Source organism: Cryptotermes secundus, unplaced genomic scaffold, assembly GCF_002891405.2.
Source record: "Cryptotermes secundus unplaced genomic scaffold, Csec_1.0 scaffold122, whole genome shotgun sequence".
NCBI classification, from domain to species: Eukaryota; Metazoa; Arthropoda; class Insecta; order Blattodea; family Kalotermitidae; genus Cryptotermes; species Cryptotermes secundus.
In genome coordinates, this window is record NW_019738954.1 from 47,151 (window position 1) to 70,091 (window position 22,941).

General features: G+C 41.8%; 2 protein-coding genes across 9 annotated transcripts in view; one reads left to right on the forward strand and one right to left on the reverse strand.

Moving 5' to 3' along the window:
- LOC111871354 overlaps nt 1–5,041 on the forward strand; it is a 37,230-nt gene extending 32,189 nt beyond the window's left edge. Inside the window, exons 2-4 of the mRNA XM_023864409.2 lie at nt 1,365–1,513; nt 2,491–2,592; nt 4,679–5,041. Coding sequence (XP_023720177.1) covers nt 1,365–1,513; nt 2,491–2,592; nt 4,679–4,730 — 303 coding nt within the window. The 3' untranslated portion in view covers nt 4,731–5,041. The remainder of the gene's footprint in view (nt 1–1,364; nt 1,514–2,490; nt 2,593–4,678) is intronic.
- The window catches only part of LOC111871353 (ubiquitin-like-conjugating enzyme ATG10), a 647,673-nt gene that overhangs the window by 24,123 nt on the left and 600,609 nt on the right, over nt 1–22,941 (reverse strand). The window lies entirely within an intron of this gene.

Sequence of the window (22,941 nt, forward strand, 5' to 3'; positions counted from 1 at the left end):
TTCTATAAAACGGAGGAATTCGTTCGGGGTAATTTCACACATTTCATAACCAGGCTGCTTTAATGGTAACGCCATAAACTTATGTTTAAAATGTGCCAGGACATAGACTACCTTGCCACAGCGGCCCGGATTCGAGCTCGGATCAGATCATATGGGATTTGTGGTTGACAAAGTGGCACTAGGGCAGTTTTCTCCCAGTACTTCGCTTTCCCCTGCCAATTCGCATTCCACCGACTGCTCTACAATCACCCCCATCCATCACCCGGGGCTGGTACAATAGGCCAGTAGCGGCCGTAGTACCAAGCGGACTCAGCCTCACCTCATGAGAAAATAAAAAAGAACTGTTATCTTGACTGAGTTTTCTTGTGGTTTTACTCAGTGTCTCCATCCAAGTTTCGGGATATTATTTCAATTAAGGTGTGATCGTTTTCTTCCAAATCCTGTCCAATTCATGATTCACGTCTCATTCCACCAGTCAACACTGTGCAGTCCAGTTACTGACAGCGTCGCAAATTAAGCCAAAGAAATCTTTACGCAAAGCCATGTACCGTGTATTTAGATACAACAAATGTGCGCCGGTCACAGTGACCGCGCGGTCTAAAGCATGAACTATCTTCGCTCACTCGAACGCTTGGATCGTGGGTTCGAATCCCATGGATATCTGTGTTCGTTTGTTCTGTGTTTGTGTCGTCCTGTGTGTAGGTTGGGGCCTTACGACGGGCTGAACCCTCGTTCAAGGAGCCCTGCCGTCTGTGTAAATAAGGTTACGAAACTGAGAAGAGGCCAGGGCCCAACAAAGGGCTGTAGAGTCATTGATGAATGAATGAATGAATGAATAAACAATAAATGTGCAATTATTTAGTCTTGTCTTATATTACGTAAAATAACATTAAGCCTATGACTGTGAAGTAAGAAACCGCCTCCGTGGTCTAGTGGTCAGAGTTCTTGGTACAGATCCAGAGGTTCCGGGTTCGATTCCCAGCGCTACCAGATTTTCTGAGAAGGAGTGAATCTGGAAAAGGGTCCACTCAGCCTAGTGAGGATAACCGAGAAGCTATTTCAGGAAAATAGCGGCTCCGGACTAGAAAACCGAGATTGACGGCCGTCTAGATCCGTTGCGCTGACCACGCAACACCCTCTATTCGCAAAAGTTGTCACTAACTTCACCTTCAAGCGGCGGTCGCTCGGTCGGTATAGTTCGCTTGCGGACTACAGACTACGGAATTTGTTTTGTTTTGTTTATTTGCTGTGAAGTAAGACACACATGTTCACGCCCCTGTTTATCAAATAATTTCACTCAGCACGTGACATTTGACTTGGCGACGATTCATAAATACACTTAGATACTTTGTGCATTCTTTCAGAACGTGACACAGGAAGCGAGCGACATGGCCCGGCTGGAACTGAAAGTAGAAGATGTGAATCGCATATTATTCGTTATCACGGAAGTGCTCTCTGTGGCAGTCGTGCTGGTCTTCATCCTGGTTCTAATGCTCGCCTGGCAAATAAACAGGTAAACACGTGAGTTCAGTGACGCGAGACTAGCCCCTTCCATCTGATTCGACTGAATAGTAAATATAACCTGAGGAAGGGACCAGATCCAGTTCCCGAAACCTTATATTTCTATTCTTAAAACGAAGTCTAAGCAATAAGTAACACTAAAGGTAAGAAGAAGTTCTGTGAAGAACTAATATCCTAATTTCCTATCACTAGGTATGTGATACGACACGCACCGCTTAGAAAACTCCGCGTTCAACAGTTCTTGTATTGTCGCGTGTATATTCGTTACCGCGGGAATGTGTTTACCGAGCCGTTGAATAGCAACGTTAGGAGAGGGCACACAAACACAGACGGCAAGATGACATCGTTAAGCCTCACTTTTAGCCTACTTTTTTTTAATAAAAGTTGACTTATGAGATCATCTTGCTGTCTGTCTGTGTATCGGTCTGCCAGCCCATCTGTCTGTGTATCTCCCGAAAATTCTTTAAGCTTTTGAGGCTCATAAGATCACCTTCTATCTCTCTGGGTATCCACCCTAACTTTTGCTAGGAGGTTTCTGAAATCGCCTTGCTGTCTTGTATCTGTGTCCTTTCTTTCTGTTGCCCATGCGCACCTGAAAGTAGATGATTCGTTCTTCATATAAATTCCTTCGTTTTTTCGAAATGAGGAAAGTAGGCAAAAAAAATGCAACTTTTGTTTCTGGAAGTACAATAATTTTTTACGTATCTGGTAAGTATGATTTCGGAACGATGAATTGGAAAGGTTCTGGAAGGAAATGGTCATAACCTAATTTAAGATACTATCGAAGAATTTTCTCGAAGGGACGGGGATTAACAAAGAACACTTCTGCCACGATTGCCGGTCTGCCGACCGGGATACGGAGCAGGAGTGCTAACTTCTCGATGACGGTGCTGTGTCTGGCGGAAACAAATAGGCATTGACGCATAGCTGTGAAAGAGATTAACACATAACCATGCATTGTGTTTATAGAGAGAGGACAAAAATGGCTAAGGCGTGTATTAGTCAACACATCTACACGAACAGGGCGTACCAGCTGGACGAAGAGACCAACAGAGTCTTCAGCATGCAAGAGTAAGTTGGAGTAAGTCTGGTGAGCGCCGGCTCTTGTGAACACGGCAACGAATCCTAGGTTTCTATAAAAGACGGGTAATTTCCTGAATGGTTTTTAAATTCTCCAGGCGGACTCTGCAGTATGTAGATTGTTTAGACGGATAAGAATATTGTAACTTGGATGGTCAGAGCGTTGCTAAGCAACGGCTCAGTAAATAAACTTCAACAATAGAGTATTTTCGATGGGACCCGTGCCGCGACCGTTGCTATGCAATGGTTCGTTAAACGCATTTCAATAATGGAAGACTGTCTTCAGTGGGGTCCGTGCAAAGGATTACCTTAAAAACAAAGGGCCCTACGATTCGGTTCTGAGTTCTCGTAGAATACAGTCACGGAAATTTCGTCGACCTGTGAAGACTTAAAGTGTAATTATAAGGCTTCATTCATGTGTAATACTTGGAGTTTGTCATTTAGTGAGAGTGTTATAGTTCCTACGGTTTAGTTGTAGTACAAGGAGAGGACCAGTGTGTGTGTGTGTGTTGTGTGCGCGCGCGCGCGTGCATGTGCGTGTGTGTGTGTGTGTGTGTGTGTGTGTGTGTGTGTAAATCAGAAGCTCAAGNCGTGCATGCGTGCGTGTGCATGTGCGCGCGTGTGTGTGTGTAAATCAGAGATAGCGCTGTATTTAAACGTGATTAGGAGATTTGAGGTTTTCACGGCGGTGACTATGAAGTAGTGCTAATAACCCAATCGTCCGAACTAGAACCCGTCAATCTCGTCACGCGTACCACCCTACACGTGACAATATTATCAAAATGGACCTAAAAGTGCCAGTGTAGCACGGACTGAATTCATCTAACTCAGGATATGGCCCAGTGACGGGTCCCCGTGAGCGTGGTTAAGAAACCACGGGTTCCGAAAAGGCGATTTCTTGACGACTATTATGTTGTCAAGAAGGCCCATGTTCCATGTAATTAGTTTAGGTGGTTAAGGGTAGTGTTAGAATATAGCGTAAGGTACTTATATAGTTCACAGTAGAATTCATAGGCGGGCCCTTGTGAACACAAATAATGAACTTTGGGATTCCCTTAAAGACGGAGGTTCTCTCGACTAGCTGGGTTACTATCAGCTTCTCAAGCAATACTGTACATTATGGAGTTAATTATCTATTATTTATTGCTGTTATTAATGTTTTATTACATGCTATAATTAAATATTGTCGAAAAATATCTTTTGAAGTGAAGACTCAACTATTTTCCGCCTTAATTTTTATTAGCCTGTCCTTCTTTTTGCCTCTAGCATAGTTGGTTGAGGCACTATACTAAAAGCCGGAAGGTCGGAGGATCGATTCCCAAAACTGATCCCTTCACTTAACCACTTTGCACGGACCACGCAGAAAACACATCCTCTGCTGTTAAGGAAGTTTGTTTACTGATCCAATGCCTAGCAATGTACATCCTATTGTTGCCGGCGTTTACTTCTGCGGGAATGTGTTTATTGAGTCGTTACCCAGCAGTAGATCTATACGTCACAGTATTTATAGCTATATATATTCAGAATAAGTTACCTTTGAAATATATGGCGTAAACGATTCTTTGAGTAATTATACTTGTAATTTTTAACATAGAAGGAATGGATAGAGAGTGTCGCGTGGTCAGCGCAACGGATTCCGACGTCCGTTAATCTCGGTTTTCTAGACCAAAGGCCATACCATGTTCAAAACTCTGGTTCTCGTCCGATCATTGAAGTTAAGTAACACTGGGCGTGGTTAGTACTTGGATGGGTTACCGTGAGTAAGAGTTAATTAATTAAAAATCCCACCTCTTACGACTGTACGCAATCTTACCGATTTGTCATCTGCTCCACAACAATGAATCAACTGGGTCGATAAGAGTCTACTCTCATAAAATATGATATCTTAAAAGAAGGCAAATGGAAGGCCTGTACCGCCATTAGTTACGTCTCCTCCTTCACGCATGACTTGAGTAAAACTCAGATTTCAATATTTGACGATAATCGCTTTGTAACAAATGTATTGAAACGATCACAGTCATATTTTTATGGCTTGTTTATCTCGAATGTCTATAATTGATAGTACATTTTCTTTCAGGGTGAAATTGCCTATGGAACCCATAGCAGAAAGTGGAGGACGTGAGTCCTGAAGAGCACACAACCTCAATCCAAGTTATAAGCATACGTATTAACCACCCAGCGAAACAAATGTAGAAATATGTTTCCAATGTATAATTTACTGCACCGAGATATGTTTTTGTAGCGACAGTAATTTTCCTTGTACGCTGAGGCATGCCTATACTTCTGTTTGTACCCGTTTCCTTCCTCTGGTACCTCTAGCCTACTTTCCTTATTTACAAAAATGCATGTACCCTTAAGCGACCGCCATGTTGTCTGTGTGTCTGTGTATCCCCCTGCAAACTTTTGAATAGCTGAACCAATCTTTATGAAAACTGGTATGTATGTCATGGCACCTGGGCCCATCTCAACGGCGTGCCTCATAAATCCCTCCCGTCAGTCTGTGTGTCTGTAAGTGTATACCTCCTATTGTTTCCAGTTTATATTTGTGATAAGTGTTTTGATATCAACGATGTTATATTTTTGTTATATTACTTTGCAATTTTTAATAAAATCTTATTGCGTATAGTGATTGAAATAAACTTATTTTACTCTTGCATTTTTCTTTCTTGCTTGTTTTCTTTTTTCGTGTTCCATAAATTTGTTGTAGTAATGAAATAATATATCATGTTCTTGCACACGGGGCATGTGGTGAAGTAGTTAGGGAACTATGATACAAGCCGGAAGGTCGCGGGTTCGATTCCCGATGAGTTCATGGAATTTTTCAATTGATCTAATACTTTCAGCCGCAATACAACCCTGGGGTCGACTCAGACTCGAACAGAAATGAGTACCAGGAATCTTCTTGGGGGGTAAAGGGCGGCCGGCGTGTAAGGCTGACAACTTCACCGCCATCTGTGAGCCAACTGTCTAGAGAAAATGTGGCATCCTCGACATCTTACAACCCTATGGGCCTCCACGCCTGTTACTGGGATAGCTTTACCTTTATCATGTTCTTGCATAAGAGAATACCACGGGTTCATGCAAGGGGACGATCGTGAAATGAAAACGCAATCAAAAAACGACGATATAATACGACAAAAAATAAGCGAATCTGTTTATGTAATAATATTAATGAAGCAGAAATAAAACAGGCATGCAACATCAGATCTTACTAACTGGAGGTTTGAAAACTCGTAAAGATCTTCGTAAAGGTTCGAAGGGCGTACTGAATGAAGTAATACAATTGGATATTAATACTCGTACTATCGTCAGAGGTGAAAGACTGAAACACCTGCGCCGAAGATTGGTTTTCCGAAAGATATAACAGGCGCCATTCTACGAAGATAAGAGGGACAGTTCTTATCAACGCTACGCGGTCTCGATACTAGAAACGTCAATAACAAACTACAAAAAGGGGGCGACAAAAATTTTGTTTAAATAAATGGATCCGAATATTTTAAGAATACGTTAAAGCGATGAAAGAACGGAATGAAACTAATGTCTCAGACATGCGTAAGATAAGTAGGAGTACGAGGGAAGTCACTTCCTTGTTTTGATATTCTAAACGTTCCTAAAACAGGCTAATACATGATGAAATTGAAATATATAAATGCCATTTTCTGGGATAGAATGAAAGCCTACCTACCTACCACTCGGCGCTACAGTCCTGGGTGTCTTGGCCTCCTCTACAACCGGTCTTCACAGCCAGTGCGTGCTGCCATAGGAATGGACCCACGCATGATGACCCGAGGCTGGTTGTTAGGTTTTTGAACAAAATTCCTTTTACAGGATCAGGTTGTTAGCCTCATGCCCAACCCCCAACCTGGAGGACCATGTTATCTCTCTTAGTCTGGACCCTACCCTTTGACCTTACCTGCATGGGTGACTCTACCGGTAGTTAAACTTCCGCCCGCATAGCTCTCCAGGTCACAGAGTCACATAAGCCCCACCACCACGACAAGGTGGAGACAACTTTAGGGGGATTGAATGAAAGCATTTATGGATATTTATGGATATGGCACGTTATTCGTGCCAGAATATATACACGTAGTAGTAATTTATAAATGCGGAAGTTCTAAATAATTTCACTAAAAAAAATATTATTTTATTGGGCACAAACATAAATACCATAAAAGCATAAACCCTCCTCTAATCACGCCATTAGTGTTAAATTTCGTACCGTGATTCATAACAAGAACCGGCTATTATGACCGATGCTTCTCGTGGTTTTCTTCATTCCCTCCACGCAAACGCCTGAATAATACACCGATTAGACTGTGACCACTTCCTTAAAAATCCTTTCTAGTTCACTGCTTTTCATTCCCACTGTCATTCGAAGCTACACGGTCTCAAATATTGACAGGGCGTTAAATCAACCGTAGAAAGAAAAAAGAAACCAAAGAACTCGAAAAGGAAAAGGCAGACAGATTCTGTCGGTAAGTAGAAACATCAGAACACTTAGAAGCAACATCTCCTATTAGCAGATTGGGTTTCATCACTCGCCCTTTCTAAAGCACTTTCATAGTAACCAAATTTATCATAACTGTCCTTTTGCTAAGCTGTGCTGGTTGTGGAAGGGAGAAAGGGTGTAAAGAGCGGTGGGGGGTAGAGTGCGGCAGGAGGTTAAGCCCAAAACCTCGATGGCATATGTGACATCTCACAGAGCGATACATCAAAAATTTAATCTGTGAAATGGAAGTAGCACGGCTTGGACAGACAAACAGTCAGGGCAGACAGACTGGTAAAACGCTCTTGTTGAAAGCAACGCGAGAAACAGAAGCACAGAGTGGCAATGTCCTTAAAAGGATGTCAGAATTTTCAGCTACATACGGACCGAAGAAACTTGCAGTGGATAACGAAAGGAGGATAAGCTGTAAAAATTGCTTGACAGCCAACATACTTGGATTCCCTTTTATGAGTACAGGCGATTTCAAGAGTTATCATTAAAACCTACCAAATTTACTGCCTATCCATCTATCTATCTATCTTTTGTTGGACCTTGGCCGCTTTCAAGTTTCTTAATCCTATATACAATCGGTAGGACTCCTTGGGCGGGGATCAGCCCGTCACAAGGCCGCTACCTACACACAGAACAACACAAACAGACAATAAACGCATGCAGACATCCATGAGGGATTCGAACCCACGATCCCAGCATTCGAGAGATTGACGACAGTTCATGCCCCAGACTGTCATTGGCACGGACTGTACTAGACTGTAAAAATCCGAAGTTCATCTTAACATTTTCAGATGTTCACGGATCCCCCTCCACTTCAATTGCAGACCAATTTGGGCTGGCTTTCGGAAAAGAAAAGACAGATTCGTTTGGCGGTGCACACAAGCTGGAGAATTAGCGTATCATGAGGACATTTCTTGACGAATGTCCGCTTTTAAAACCGGAAAGAGACGGGAGGGTCACATTGAGGTGGATCTTAGGGAGACAGAATTTGAGGATGGGAGATGGATGGAACTGGCTTACGAATGCGTCCAATGGCAGGTTTTGGGGTTAGTTTTATTGAATTTACAGTTTCTTCTACAGCACTGTTACTTATTAACACATGGGAGTCACTTTAAGCCATTAAGGGTGAGAAATAATTACACAAGCCAATATGCATCACAGTGCCAAATTCAGTTCTCGTAGCGTTCATTTAATTTTGCACAGAAGTCTATTGATTCTTAGAATGATCAAGTCAAGGAGGATGAGGTGGGCAGGTTATGTAGCACGAATGGGGGAAACGAGGAATGCGTATAGGATATTGGTGGTAAAGCCAGAAGGAAAGAGACCACAGGGAAGACCAAGGCGTAGGTGGGTGGACAATATTAAAATGGATCTTAGAGAGATAGGATGCGATGGTATGGATTGGATAGATCTGGCTCAGGATAGGGACCAGTGGAGGGCTCTTGTGAACACGGTGATGAACCTTCGGGTTCCATAAAATGCTGGGAAATTCTTGAGTAGCTGCAGAATTGGCGGCTCCTCCAGAAGGGGTCAGCTCCAAGAGTGAGTAAGTAAGTAAGTCTATTGATTCTGTATGGAACACGAACAAGGTGGCTTTCTCGCTTTCTGAGTCTATTCCGCAACTACGCACGTAATGCTAGATGTAATAATCTTTTATTTCGTAAAGTTCTCTTCCTCAATCATTTCGCAGTGTTAACAGAATGCCGCATTAATTCTGATATTACTTTACATGAATTTGGTTCAGAAATAATGAGTGAAAAGATATCGAATATAAAACGTATACAAAGTACGAATGAAATTTACAACATTCGTCATAGCCAGAGAGCGCTGCCAACAATTGCACTTTTAAATAATGATAATGATTTTATTTTCGGTTTTACTTTTTAATATAAATTTTAAACAAACTAAAATAATCGATAAAATCTGTTTTATATTATGATTCTTATTGAGTATACCAAAATACATCATTTCTGAAATATGTATTAAAAGAATGTTCTAAAACATGTAACCCTTGCCGTCCTGAGCAGCATTTCTTTTGTTGTCGTTAGGTAAAGTCTTCCCGTCTACAAATGCTTTCTGTTAATAGCTGATACATCGTGTCTAATTCAGTTTCGTTACATTATCGAAAGGATGAAAAATGTATATCCTTAGACACGAAGGAAAACGCCATTAGTATATCTGATCATCCAGCAACACAGCAACACCCCCAGCACTGGAAGCGCGCCCTCCTGCGCATGTCAAGCAATGCAGCCAACTTGTTTAACGGTAATTACTGCAGGACAGCCATATAGAACAGAACAGAGAGAAAGGCTTTTGCTCCAGATATAACTTTCTCCCGCTGTAATGCCAAAGCAGTATTTCCTCCTATGTTATATATGATGCCCGCGTTATTTTGCTGTAAATAACATTTCTGGTGCACTCTGAAAGAACGCCACCGTCCTTCAGCAAGCTCTTGTCCCCATTTCTAAATTGGTGTCCTGTCGCTTTACTTTTCATTATTTAAAAGTTTATACTCTTGCAGACATCTTCTTTATGGAAACCATTACATGAAATTCTATCACAATTTTCTCTTGTGGTCTTTCCTTCTGGTTTCTGAAGATATAAGAGTCGCATGAAGCAGACGAGGTGGGAGGGCCGAGAATATGTGTAGCACTTAGGCAAATATTTGGACTTAAGACGGAGAAAAAGACAGGAGACTGGTGAAAACTGCACACACATTATTAGAATGAAGAAGAATGGGAGGAGACATGCAGAACGCATGGAGAGTAGAAAATGCATATAAAAATTTGGCCGAAAACAACATGAAATAAACAGCCGTAGATGGGGGTAATATTAAATTAAGTCTTAAGAAACAGGATGGATGGTGTAGTATGGATTCGACTTATAAGCCTCGAGAACGTAGTGGTGGGCACTCTCGAAGGATGTGTTAATGAACATGTGGGTTACATATAGGTGGTTAATTTATTTTGACTGACCGGCTATGGCTTCCAGCATGGATTGTGCTTCATGGTGTTAGTTACACAAGGTGCATGCGCACTAAGTTCATTAAGTGCAAAATGTTTCATTGCCACACTTTGCTATATGCTAACACGACACCGCACACCAAAATTCTGGTGGACGTACAATGTACAAGTTTATCTTTATAATGGGGTCTACATGTATATGATCCAGGAAACACAATTTTCATTTCAGCAGGTAAGAAGAAAAAGAGTTTGACAGGACTGTATGGGACTAAACCCGGCTGTTATGTACAGACACAAACTCTTAAAAGACATCGAGTTTTACGCCTATTAAATGTTGGTACCATGTTGTATATAGTGAATCCGTAGGCAAAATGTAGCAACCTGTGTTCTAACTAAATAACTTCATGCAGCAGAGTCCTTGTTGAGAAGCTTACAGTCGCTCAACTATTTAAGGAATTCCCAGCATTTTATGGAACATGAAGGTTCAGTGGTGCGTCCACAAGAGCCCACTACTGGTGCCTATCCTGAGCCAGGGTATCCAATCTACACCCTTACATCCTCCTATCGGAAGGTCTGCCTCCCAAGTATACCATTCCTTTCAGGTTTCGGAGACCAGACGCCTTTAATGTTTATAATGTGTTGAGAATAATATTATGACCGCGCGAGGGCTTTAGCTGCTAATGGGATTGTTCATGTGCTCCTGAGCCCTTACAAGGGCCGCTGCACAACTTTCCCGGTCTGGCCCAGATGGGCACAAATCCCACACCCCTTTATCCCTGTAAAAGACTAAGGTAACCTACCCAGTTCTTAATTAATTAAGTACTATGTCATGAGGACGTATGAAGGAGTGGAGTTATAGCTCCACCATTCTTGACGTCGGCATTAGATGGAGGTGACTGGCCAGTTTCACGTCCCGGCCGTTTTATCCATGGCATGCTTTGGCTAGGAGGCTGGGTATGCCCCACAGCCGATCTGGACCCCAAGAAGAAGAGAAAAATCTCTTGCCCCTGGCGGCAATATATATATATATTGTCACGAGTTGGGGTGACTTTTAAGACGGGGTTTGGGCTGGATTTATTGCACCTTATATATCCACACAGTTCGATTCTACAGGCAATTACAGCGCTAACACTGATTTACACACTTTCCAGTTCACCGTTGCACACGCACTAGGATTCTCAGTCTTCACTAACCGTATCCTGGCAACGGATTTATCACAGTCTCACTGCCACTTCAACTCACACATGAAGATTTCTTGGCAGCGCCTAATTCATATCTTGCCATTTATTTTCAATCGCCTTCGACTACCATCTCCAGGGCTCGACCCAATTCAAATTCTAGAGTCAGAGTCAGAGTCAGAGTCAGAGTCAGAGTCAGAGTTACTTTACGACTGGCGATTTGCCGCCAATCAGTTCGTCTTGGCGTCAGGCCCCTTGAGTCCACGACGAGAGATTTTGTTTTCCACTGAACTCTTGCGGTAGTAGTCCTTATGTAACATCCACTCTGACGAGAAGATGGGTTTGTCTCTTAAGAATGCACTTGGCCTTTCGTCAAGTGTATATTTTGCACATACAATACGTTCTCGAAAATTCTTCATTTTGCACTACACACAAGTCCTCTGTCAGTACAGGCTTTACAGAGCAGATCATGCCTATCTTACGTATCTTATGCTACAACGACAACTTAGTCATTTGAACGGTCATTGGCCGTTGAAATATGTTCTTAATGTAAGGATAATTACTTTGTTCTTGAACACGATCGTACGAAATAAAGCATCGAAATGTTTCGTCTGAGAGGAAGTGCTTTAAAATTTCAAAGCTACGTAACACTTATGTGGAATGTTGAAAGAAAATAAGCGATAACATAAATTAAAACATTAATAACAACAATAATAACGGAGAAGCCGAGATTGCTCGGTCAGTATATTGACGGGCTGCAGACTGGATGGCCGAGGATTAATTCCCGGCAGGTGCAAAAGTTTTCTCCTGCTTCACAGCGTCCAGACCGGCTCTGGGTCTCACACAGCCTCCCACCCAATGGCTACTGGGTGCGATCTACCTGAGGTATATCGGCTGGGGTGACAAGCTGATCATTCATCTCTAGCTAACGCCTAGCTAAGGAGTGGTGGAGCTTTACGTCCACTCCTCCTTATGTCTTAATTCACAGCACTCAATTTATTAAGCACATAAACAACTTTAAGTTTTTTTTTTCCTTGGCACTACATCCCCAGTGGGCCTAGGGCTACCTCCATGAACTTCTCCGGTCACTTCGGTTTTTCTAGATCTTACACATTCGGTAGGACTCCTTGGGCGGGTGATCAGCTCGTCGCAGGGCCTCTAGCTCTACACAAACACAGAAAAACGCACACACATACTAAACATCCATACCCTGAGTGGGATTCGAACCCACGATCCCGGTTTCAAAGCGAGCGAAGACAGTGCATGCCTTAGACCGCTCGGCTACCGTGACCGGCCAACTTTACGTTTACCTTGCAATAATAATAGTCTCCATTTATTGTGGGCTTGTTTTCTACGATAAATTAACAAACAATAAGTGTACTGTGAATTTTGAATTATGTATACATGAAATCACCGTCCAATACCGTCATCATCCCTTCCATTTTTCAGCGATTTAGCATTTTTGCTGAGCAATACAATGGCCTGCATCTCCCGCCCTCCATCCACGCATTCTCTCTTGCCTAAAAAGCCATAATTTATTGATTAATAGGTTTGAGAGCAGCGCGATACGATACGCCCTATTGCTTTTTTGTGCATGTCGCGAAACAATTGAAGCCATTCCGATACGATAGACACTGCGCCTATGCAACTCGCTACTTGCGAAGCGCGGGAAACGAGCGAAATTAATTGTAAACCTCAGCGCAACAAGGTGTTAAGTTACAACTACAAATATATCTAACTTCACGTCGCCTTGTTTTGTACCTACTATATGTTACAAGTCTGAAACATGTTTCAGCCTTTCGGCCATCATCAGATATTGTATAGGTGTCTCTAACTTATGGAGCAGGGATACCGCAGTCGGTATATCGACTGGCTACGAGCTGACCGACCAAGGGGTCGGAGATCGAGTCCCAGTAGGATCAAGAATTTTCTTTTCTCGACGTCTTCCAGACCGGCTCCGGGGTCCATCCAGTCTGCTATTTAACGCTACAGTTCCCTACAACACGTACTAAATCTCCTAAGATTACATCTACCAGCGGACGTTCTCCTGCTCCCGGGTTCACGTCCTTGCAGGCTGGCAACCATCTCACACCAACCTCCTATACCTCTAACTGCCGTCTGAAGACTTCTCTGTAATGGATGCTGGTCCTCGTTATATAGCCTTGGCACGGACCGCACAGAAAGCGCGGCTTCCAACAGTTACTCCCGCTTTGCGTGTTACAGAACCGTTACTTAGCGATGGCTGTTTATCTGGCTATACAGTGCGTGCTTTGATCAAATATATCACAATTTGAAAAAGAAAACACTAATTTTAAGTTACTTCCTTTATTTTTAAAAAACTTGTTAAAAATAATATAAGCCATTATGAATTACCAAAATTTGAAGAAAAGAAAACTTCCTACAAGCTACAGCAATTAAGGTAAAAATGAAGGTATGCAAACTAACAGTAGCTGCGGTGTACTGCCCACGTAGGCATAATATCAAAGAAGATAACCGCCAAATATTCAGACAATAAAACTATTCAGCTGAAAAAGATCAAAGAAGAAATTGGCTTCTTAAATATCAAAAAAGCACCTGATATTGACAAAATCACCCCCCAAATGATGAAAGAGTTGCCAAAAAAGGGACTGGTCATGCTAACATACATCTATAATGTTATGCTAAGACTTAGTATTTGGCCGAAACAGTTAAAAACAGCAGAAATTATCTTGATACCAAAATCAGGAAAAAGGCCCAAATGAATTATCTTCGTATCGTCCAATAAGCTTACTGTCCACAATAAACAAACTATTTGAGAAGTTGATACTTCGGAGACTAAATATGGACCTAAAGCCAGATGAATGGATGCCTCCACACCAATTCGGATTTAGGAATCATCACTCTACAATACAACAAACACATAGAATCATCCATAAAATAAATCAAGCATTAGAAGACAAACGGTACTGCACGTCAATATTTATAGACGTAAGCCAAGTCTTTGATAAGGTTTGGCATGATGAACTCCTATTCAAGATCAGAAAGGTGCTGCCTATAAAATACTTTAGAATACTCAAGTCATATCTGTCTGACCGAGAATTCCGAACACGCGTTAACGACGAGGTATCCAGCAACTTCACCGTCCAATCTGGAGTCCCACAAGGGAGCGTTTTAGGCCCGATAATATACGTGCTATTCACAACAGATCTACCAACGACTACTTACACTACAACAGGGACATTTGCTGAGGACACGGTCATTCTTGCCAGCCATGATGATCCAGCAACTGCCTCGCAAAGACTACAAAGTCATCTAGACCAATTAGAAACTTNGACATAAAAGTGAAAGACATACATTGGATCATTGGAAGTAAATCTAGCACATTGATAGATAGTAAAGTACTTCTTTACAAGACAATCATAAAGCCTATTTGGACCTATGGAATCGAACTATGGGGATGTGCCAGTAAATCGAACATAGCCATAATGCAAAGAAGGCAGTCCAAAATACTGCGGATGGTCACAAATGCACCATGGTATGTGACTAATCAGACCACATGACGATCTCAATGTACCATTCATCAAAGAAGTCATCCAAGAAAAAAGCATAAAACATCACGATAAACTAGGACACCATAGCAATACATTACGGCAGCCCCTACTGGAACAACAACAACGAAGAAGGCTAAAGAAATTATGGCCCGCAGATCTACTTGATGGTTAGAGGATCTCTCATTGGAAGAGCCCTCATCACGACACAATAAAAACACGAGGACGGTGTTTAAATTATCAAATTAGCTAAATAATGTATTTAATTCTGATTTCTAATAAATACAAAAATTTTAAAAATTAAAATAGGCTTATGATGTCACCATGCTGTCTATGTGTCTGTGAATTCCCCTTCAGCAACTTTTGAATGTCTGAACCGATCTTATAAAACTTGTTATGTATATCATGGCACCTGAGCACATCTCAACGGCTACCTCATAAATCCCTCCCATTAGTCTGTGTGTTTGTATATGTATCCCTCTTTCGTTGCTAGGCAACGACCAGGTAAGAACGTTACTACGGCAACAAACACACAATCAAGAACAGGGAAATTGTTGGACGCTTCGTTTTCTATGTTGTCCGTGTCGTATCAAAGGAACGTAGGCTATTAGTTCTTCCCTGAACTTCTTCTTAAATTAAGTAGGCATAGGCAGTGTTGCAGAATGACGGGAATTGTCATGTATATTGAATTTAATGCAGACGAGCAAATAACAACGAAGGCAGGATTGCCAACAGAGCCATAAACTAACCCTCTAGTAACGTGTATCAATATGTCGGCTCTGCTAAAGACTTAATACACTTTATAATTATTGTAGTACTGCTCTAGCTCTGCGGCTGTACATGACTCATTACATAACGGGTGGAGCTGTCGCCCATCTTAAACTTCTAAACATTTTAATTCATGTAGAATTTGCATGAAGATAGTCCGCCTTCAGATGCTTAACATTTTATGAGGGAAAATGTTATACTTGTAACATATTACATTATTGCACAAATTTATTCAATTAAAAACTCATCGACAGTAAAAATTAATCGTTTACGCATAAAAAGCAGTGACGTCAGTTAAAGGAGATAAGTTTATAAAAGTGATGGAGTGTGTTTATCAGCCTATCTACTTGATAATAATCTATCCCTTATGCATGCTGAATGAAGTGGCAGGCAGGATTTTGTTTGTGTGTTGTTGAGACTAGGAATAAAAATGATTTACTGAAATTATCTAATCTTCCGATAACACTCTGTTGCTTATGGGCACTGCTATGTGAATCGGAAAGCCGACAAGTACGTAATGGCTTTGTGTTTTCGAACTGCGTTTGAGCAAAATTATTTCTTTTTTCTTTAAACCTAAATATGACAACTGGGATGCACTACACTGGAAACAAGAAGACTTGATTGTAATGTATGAGTCTTAAAATATTTATTAAGTGTCCACTACATTATCTTCCAATGCTTCAATAGTATAAATGTTTGGTGTAGTGAAGTGTATGGAGCAGGACTATTAATGCTGTGTTCTCAATATATTTGGAGAACTACGTCAATAAGGAAACTCCGTGGCTTTAGTCCGCAAGCGAACTATACCGACCGAATGACCGCCGCTTGTCGGCGCAGTTGGTACCAACTTTAGCGGATAGAGGTTGTCGCGTGGTCAGCGCAACGAATCATCACAGCCGTTTATTTCGTTCTTCTAGACCGGAGCCGCTACTTTTCCATTCAACTAGCTCCTCAATTATCCTCACGAGGCTGAGTGCAACCAGTTCCAGACACACTACTTCTTATAAAATCTGGTAGCGCCGGGAATCGAACCCGGACCTCTGGATCTGTAGTCAGGAACTCTGACCACTAGACTACAGAGGCGGTCGACCTCCGTCAATACTGAACATATTTCGACTTGGAGTTAACTCAGGTAATTACAATATTAGTCATTTAAAATTTATAAGTTATAACCATATTTCATGGATATTAAGTACAAATATGGGATTTAGAATAAGATTTGTTGTGTTCTTCATAAGGAAGGTAAGAAAGATGAACTACGAAATGAAAAAAAAAATTGCAGTTATACAGTGTGTATGAATTCCAAGTTTCGTAATGCTTTCCTTTCTGAACAATTGCAAGTACACTCATTGCATCTCAGTTTCGTCAAGTAGGACTCAACGACTGTCAGAGAGCAACTGACAAGGCCCAAGTTACGGGTCCATTTCGATTAAACTCTATGTACCACATATTTTGAATTTCTTTGTTTATTGAAAGACCTACTTTACTTAATATAAAAAAGGCAAAACTAGCCCTGTAAGAGGCCGTGAAAGCCACTAGGATTGTTAGACGTTGAGGCTCCAACATTTTCTAGAAAATCGGCTCACAGATGGCGGTGAGGTTTTCAGCCTTACTCGCCAGCTACCCTTCACACCCCAAGAATATTCCTGGTACTCATTTCTGTTAGAGGCTCAGTCGACCCTAGGTCCATAGTGAGGCTAGAAGATTAGGTAAATTGAAAAATCCAATGACCCCATAGGATATCGAACCCGCGACCTTCCGGCTTGTAGCATAATGTCTCAACCAACTACATTACCGCGTGTCCCCTTTACTTAATATAAACATATTAAATAAAATATTACCTAGGATTGTCTTTTGGTGTTCATGAAATCTGAAATACGGCCCTCTCGTCATATCCTGCTTGCAGTAATGACAGTCGGAATAGCTCAGTCATTGTAGTGACTACGTTACTGGTAGGACTACTGGGGTTCGCTCCCTACAGAGGCATAGAATTTTCTACGTCCAGACCAGCTCAGGGCCACGCAGCAGGGCGTTTTCCTGTGGGGCTAAATCAGCTGGAGCATGAAGCTGATAACATATCTCCTTCTAGTGCCTAGGTTAAGACTGTGTCTAGCTGTAGGCCCAGTCATCATATGTTAGCATAGCGTAGTGATTAATTACAGCATACAAATTTTAAGTGCGAGTATAATTCGCTTGGGGGGGGGGAGTCCAACTGGGTCCACTCGGCATGGCGGCCACGGATTGGCCTACTGTAGTCTGCCCAGGGTGATTATGACGATCGAGAATTTGGAGGAATGAAGACTGACAGGGGAAACCGAAGTACCCGGAGAAAACCCTACCCAGGGCCACTTTGTCTCCCCCCAAATCCCACTTGACCAGACCCGGGATCGAACCCGGGCCGCAGCTGTGGGAAGCCAGCGACTAACCGCTTGAGCTATGGCGCGGCCTTTAAGTGCGAACATAAGCTCATTATGAAGTTTACTGGGCCGTTTTTCTATTAACTTCTTTGACAGATGGAACATTTCTAAATATAACTTGCACCCTTCTCCAAGTACAATTAGAGCGGTCAAGTTAAGGGAGGTGAGATAGGTAGGGAATATAGCATGCATGAGAGAGAAAATGAATGTGTATAGGATTTTTGTGGGAAAGTCAGAAGGAAAGAGACCACTAGGAAGACCTATATGTAGATGGGAGGATAATATTAAATTGAATTTTATAGGGATAAGATGGGGTGGAACGGATTACATTGATCTGGCTAAGGGTAAGGACCAGTGGAGGACTCTTTTTAACACGGTAATGAACATTCGTGTTCCACAATATTTTGGGAAATTCTTGAGCAGGTGAGCGACTAGCGGCTTCTCAAGAATGGCTCACCTCCATAGAGTTAGTTAGATTTAACCCGATATATGGTAGGGTCTATTTCCATCATAGGAGTAAAATTATGTGACGTTTTTATTATTTTTAGAAAAAAAAATTTACCGGCCTCCTCCTTGCTGGTTACTTGATTGGCTCACTCTTCAGCCCTGAAGATGGAGGCAGTATTTTCCTCCGAAACGTTGGTGAACTTCTACCGGGCCACAACTCTTTACGTCTTAAGGGATAATATTTATCTTATTAATAGACGGTTCTTTGGGAGACGAGCACGAAAACCTCATTATTAAGATATTCAGTTGTTATTAAGAATAATATACGTATAAATAGTGCAGTGTCCTATGCTGTGTAATACAGTGACTGTTGATTGGGTTTGGGTGAAGAATTAGATGAGCATAAGATGGGAGAGGACCAAAGTGAACGGAAAAGTTCATGGAGGTAGGCCTAGGCCCACTGGGGCTGTAGTGCCAAAGAAAAAAAAAAGATGGGCGAGGAATGTAGCATATACGGGATATGACAACTGCATGCGGAAGGTCAGTCGGAAAGTCTGGAGGGAAGGGATCTCTAGGAGACAGAAACAGGTGCTCGCCACATTCAACTGGCTCAAGATAAGGTAAAGTGGAGAGGTTTTGTGAACACGGTAATGAATCTTCGGTTTACAAAAGAGGGGAATTTAATGCAGGGTGAGCAACTGCTAGACTGTCAATAAGGCCTCTTCTCCATGCAGTTAATGATAACCCTCGCCATTTCTCGCAAACTTATAATTTATTATCATGGAATGTACTGTACCTTACTGAGTGTTCTAGTATGTAGAGTATATGTGGGTACGTGTTAGCGTAGTTGGTTGAGGCATTATGCTACAAGTCGGAAGGTCTTGGGTTCGATTCCCGATGAAGTCACTGTATTTTTAAATTGACCTATCCCTTCCAGACGCACTATCACCCAGGGGCCGACGCAGCCTCTATCAGAAATGAGTACCAGGAATCTTCCTTGGGGTAAAGGGTGACCGGCGCGTGAGGCCGACAATATTACCGCCTTCTGTGAGCATATTGCCTAGAGAATATGTCGAAGCCTTGACGTCTCACAATCCAATGGGTTTCCACGGCCTGTTACAGTGATAGCTTTACCTTTTTATATACAACACGTAATTGAACTTGAACACCAATGGCAAGATATTACAAATAAATATTTAACGCTGCACTTCAAATTACACAGGAGAGCCGGGATAGCGCAGTCGGTATAGGGACTAGCTATTGGCTGGACAACGGGGGGCTCATACTTCGAGACCCGGTTGGGTCAAGAATTTTCTCTTCTCCAAGTTGGCCAGACAGGCTCTGTGATCCACCCAACCTCCTACCCAATGGATATCTGGAGTAAAGCGGCCGGGGCTTGAAGCTGACCACTCACCTCTAGTTAGTGCCGAAGTCAAGAGGGTCTGACCTATACATCCACTACCCCATATGCCTCCATGGTATAGTGCTTTATTAGTTAAGCATAAGGACAACCTTACCTTTTTTACCAGCTCACCTCTAAATTACATATACACAGATTATTATGACTTCGAATGAAGACTACTGTCAAAGATGAATTGCAGGAGACATGAAATGGAGAGGCAATGATATATTTTAGAGACTCCCACAATTTTCTAGAGGGAGGAAGAAAACTCAAGAATATCTATAATAATTATTGCCTATTTGCAGACTGTGTCGGTCACGGTAGCCGAGCGGTCTAAGGCATGTACCGTCTTCGCTCGCTTGGAAACCGGGATCGTGGGTTCGAATCCCTCTCAGGGCATGGATGTCTAGTCTCTGTGTGTGCGCTTTTCTGTGTTTGTGTACAGGTAGAGGCCTTGCAACGAGCTGAACCCCCGCCCAAAGAGTCCCACCGAATGTGTAAGATCTAGAAAAACCGAAGTGAACGGAGAAGTTCATGGAGGTAGGCCTAGGCCTACTAGGGCTGTAGTGCCAAAGGAAGAATAAATTTGGAGGCTGTGATTAGAATTGGAAACGTCCAGAATACCAAAGAAAATAATGTGTTTAGACGTAAAGAACGCCAGTCACGCTTATTTTAGACAGCCTGCGACCTGTAATTACTTATTGGCAATTCCCAGTGGCTGCGCCTGGGCAGCACTTACGTATCAGCGTTGAAACTAAACGATATTCATGACTTCTCGCTTGTGTTGCAAATTGAAAGCGGCTTCAATCTGATCGCTATTGTACGAGATAGCTGGCTGTGTCTGGCCCTAATCACTTATGCATGCAGATTTTAAACAGCAATTAATGGTGCAAAATTTGATGAAAACCTGGCTCGAAATCAATCACAGATGCGCATCCCATTCAATGCAGTACGCGTCCAATCATTTCGCAGTTTAGGGCGTCTGATCCACCTACACAGCAGGGCTGATTGCGTTGAAACGTGTCGACTGGCGCTGTCTCTAGGGCAGCGTTGCGATCTCCTTGTTAACCGCCTCCTGCTCGACGCAGTAGCATTCAGAGTCATGTGATGACCAATCACGTGCTCTTGTAATAAAAATATAATTATAAAATCAGACATAATTCAATTCAATTGCTAATTTTTGCATGCTAACACAACAGCTCAAAGGCCAGTTACAAACTGAACACGAGTAAGAGAAAGACAAACACACAACGTACAAAACAAGGCAATTTATATCGTCTGAGTAAAGATGATAAGAAAACAGTGATAGTAACAGAACCAAAGACATAATTAAGGAGCTGATGACGATAATAACAATAATAATAACAAGAATATAATCAAATAATAGTTTAGAGGCGAGAAAAGCAAAATATATGCATTTATAAAAATGTGTAATGAGAAAGTAATGATAATAATTAGATCCATCTACTGAAGCGCTTGACAGCAGCTCAGAGACAACTTGCAGGCAAGCACTAGAAAATTAAAACGCATTAATAAAGATGTGAAAAAAGATGAAGATAAATAAACAAAGAACATAATATCTAAGAACTACATAACACCGTGGTTTCAGTCCGAAAGCGAAGTATATCGAACGAGCGACCGCCGTTTGTCGGCGAAGTTAGTGCCAAATTTTGCGGGTAGAGGGTGTCGCGTGGTCAGCGCAACTAATCCCCAAGGCAGTTAATTTCGGTTTTCTAGACCGGAGCCGCTATTTCCTTGTAATAACTCCACAATTGTCATCACGAGGCTACATAACACAGAACAAAAAAAAAAAAACTCCATGGTTCTAATCCGCAAGGGAACTACACCGACCGAGCGACCAGCCTTAAATATTATTAACGATATTAGATAGAATATAAAATGTGTCCGACAGAACGAACTACGATTGCAAATATGTCGCATACGCGCAACTCATTATTTACTTACGTACTCACCTCAACAGCCAGTGGCAAATTAGAGAGTCAACACGAATACAAACAACAACACAAATAAAATACGACAAATAAAACACAAACAAAATCAAAGAAAATAGACCAATCAAGATTTTGTACATTTAAAAGTCAGATTGTAAAATATCTGTAGATTTACAAGTTGTAGTAGCAGCAACTGAATGTGCTGAGCTTAACAGCATTCCGAGCACGAACACGAATGCCTACAGAGGCATCTAGCGGTACTAGCGTAGCGGTAGCGTAGCTACTGTCAGGGCCTCCTTTGCTGGACAGGTAAAAGGGTAGGCATCAGACGAAGAGAGACATCAAAAACCAAAAACTAATGCCGGAAGCAGCGTCATCAGCAGCGACTTGAAGCACAGAGCAAATGATGCTCGAGATGGTTCAAGTTCGTATAGCAACAGGCGTGACCAGAGTGGTTTGAACGGCTGTTGTACTGCGATGTGGAAAGCAAATGGAAAAACTACCACATTATCACTTTTCCTGGATAGTCTCTTTCCAAAAACAGAAAATCGCATTAAGTGGAGAAACTGTTTTGGAAGAGGCTGTGGACCTGTCGTCTGACAGATTACTAATGAATGAATAAAAATATTGTCACGTGTGGCGACTATTAATGGGGTTTGGATTGGTGAACAGATTTATTGTCCATTTACAGATCGTAATCACAAATAACTATAACACTACAATTCTTTCTTGGAATCTGTCGTAAGACAACATAACAGTCAAGGCCAACATTACCTTAGCTACATGTTTCGGCTTTTAAAGCCATCATCAGGCAAAATACATTTTTACCATATCCACATATTATTGAACTGCCTTCCAATGTGACAGTAGACCTGGATACTTAACAATTATGTTACACTATAATACGTAATACAAGGTATGAAAAATACAATGCATTATAAAATTATTATAAAGCGAAAGTTATGTAATAAATATGCTTAAGAACTCTTCATGTGATATTTCATATTATGAAGTCAGTTGTTGCAATCTTGTTGCTATATTCCAAGGGACATATAGAGGTTTATTCAAGTCTTGTATACGTAAAATAAACTACTTGGAGGTCCGTGGTATAGGTGTAGTATTATTTGATATTAATGGTTTGGCCGGTGCCTCATTTTACAATGTTTTTTTTTTTTTTCTGTTGTGTGA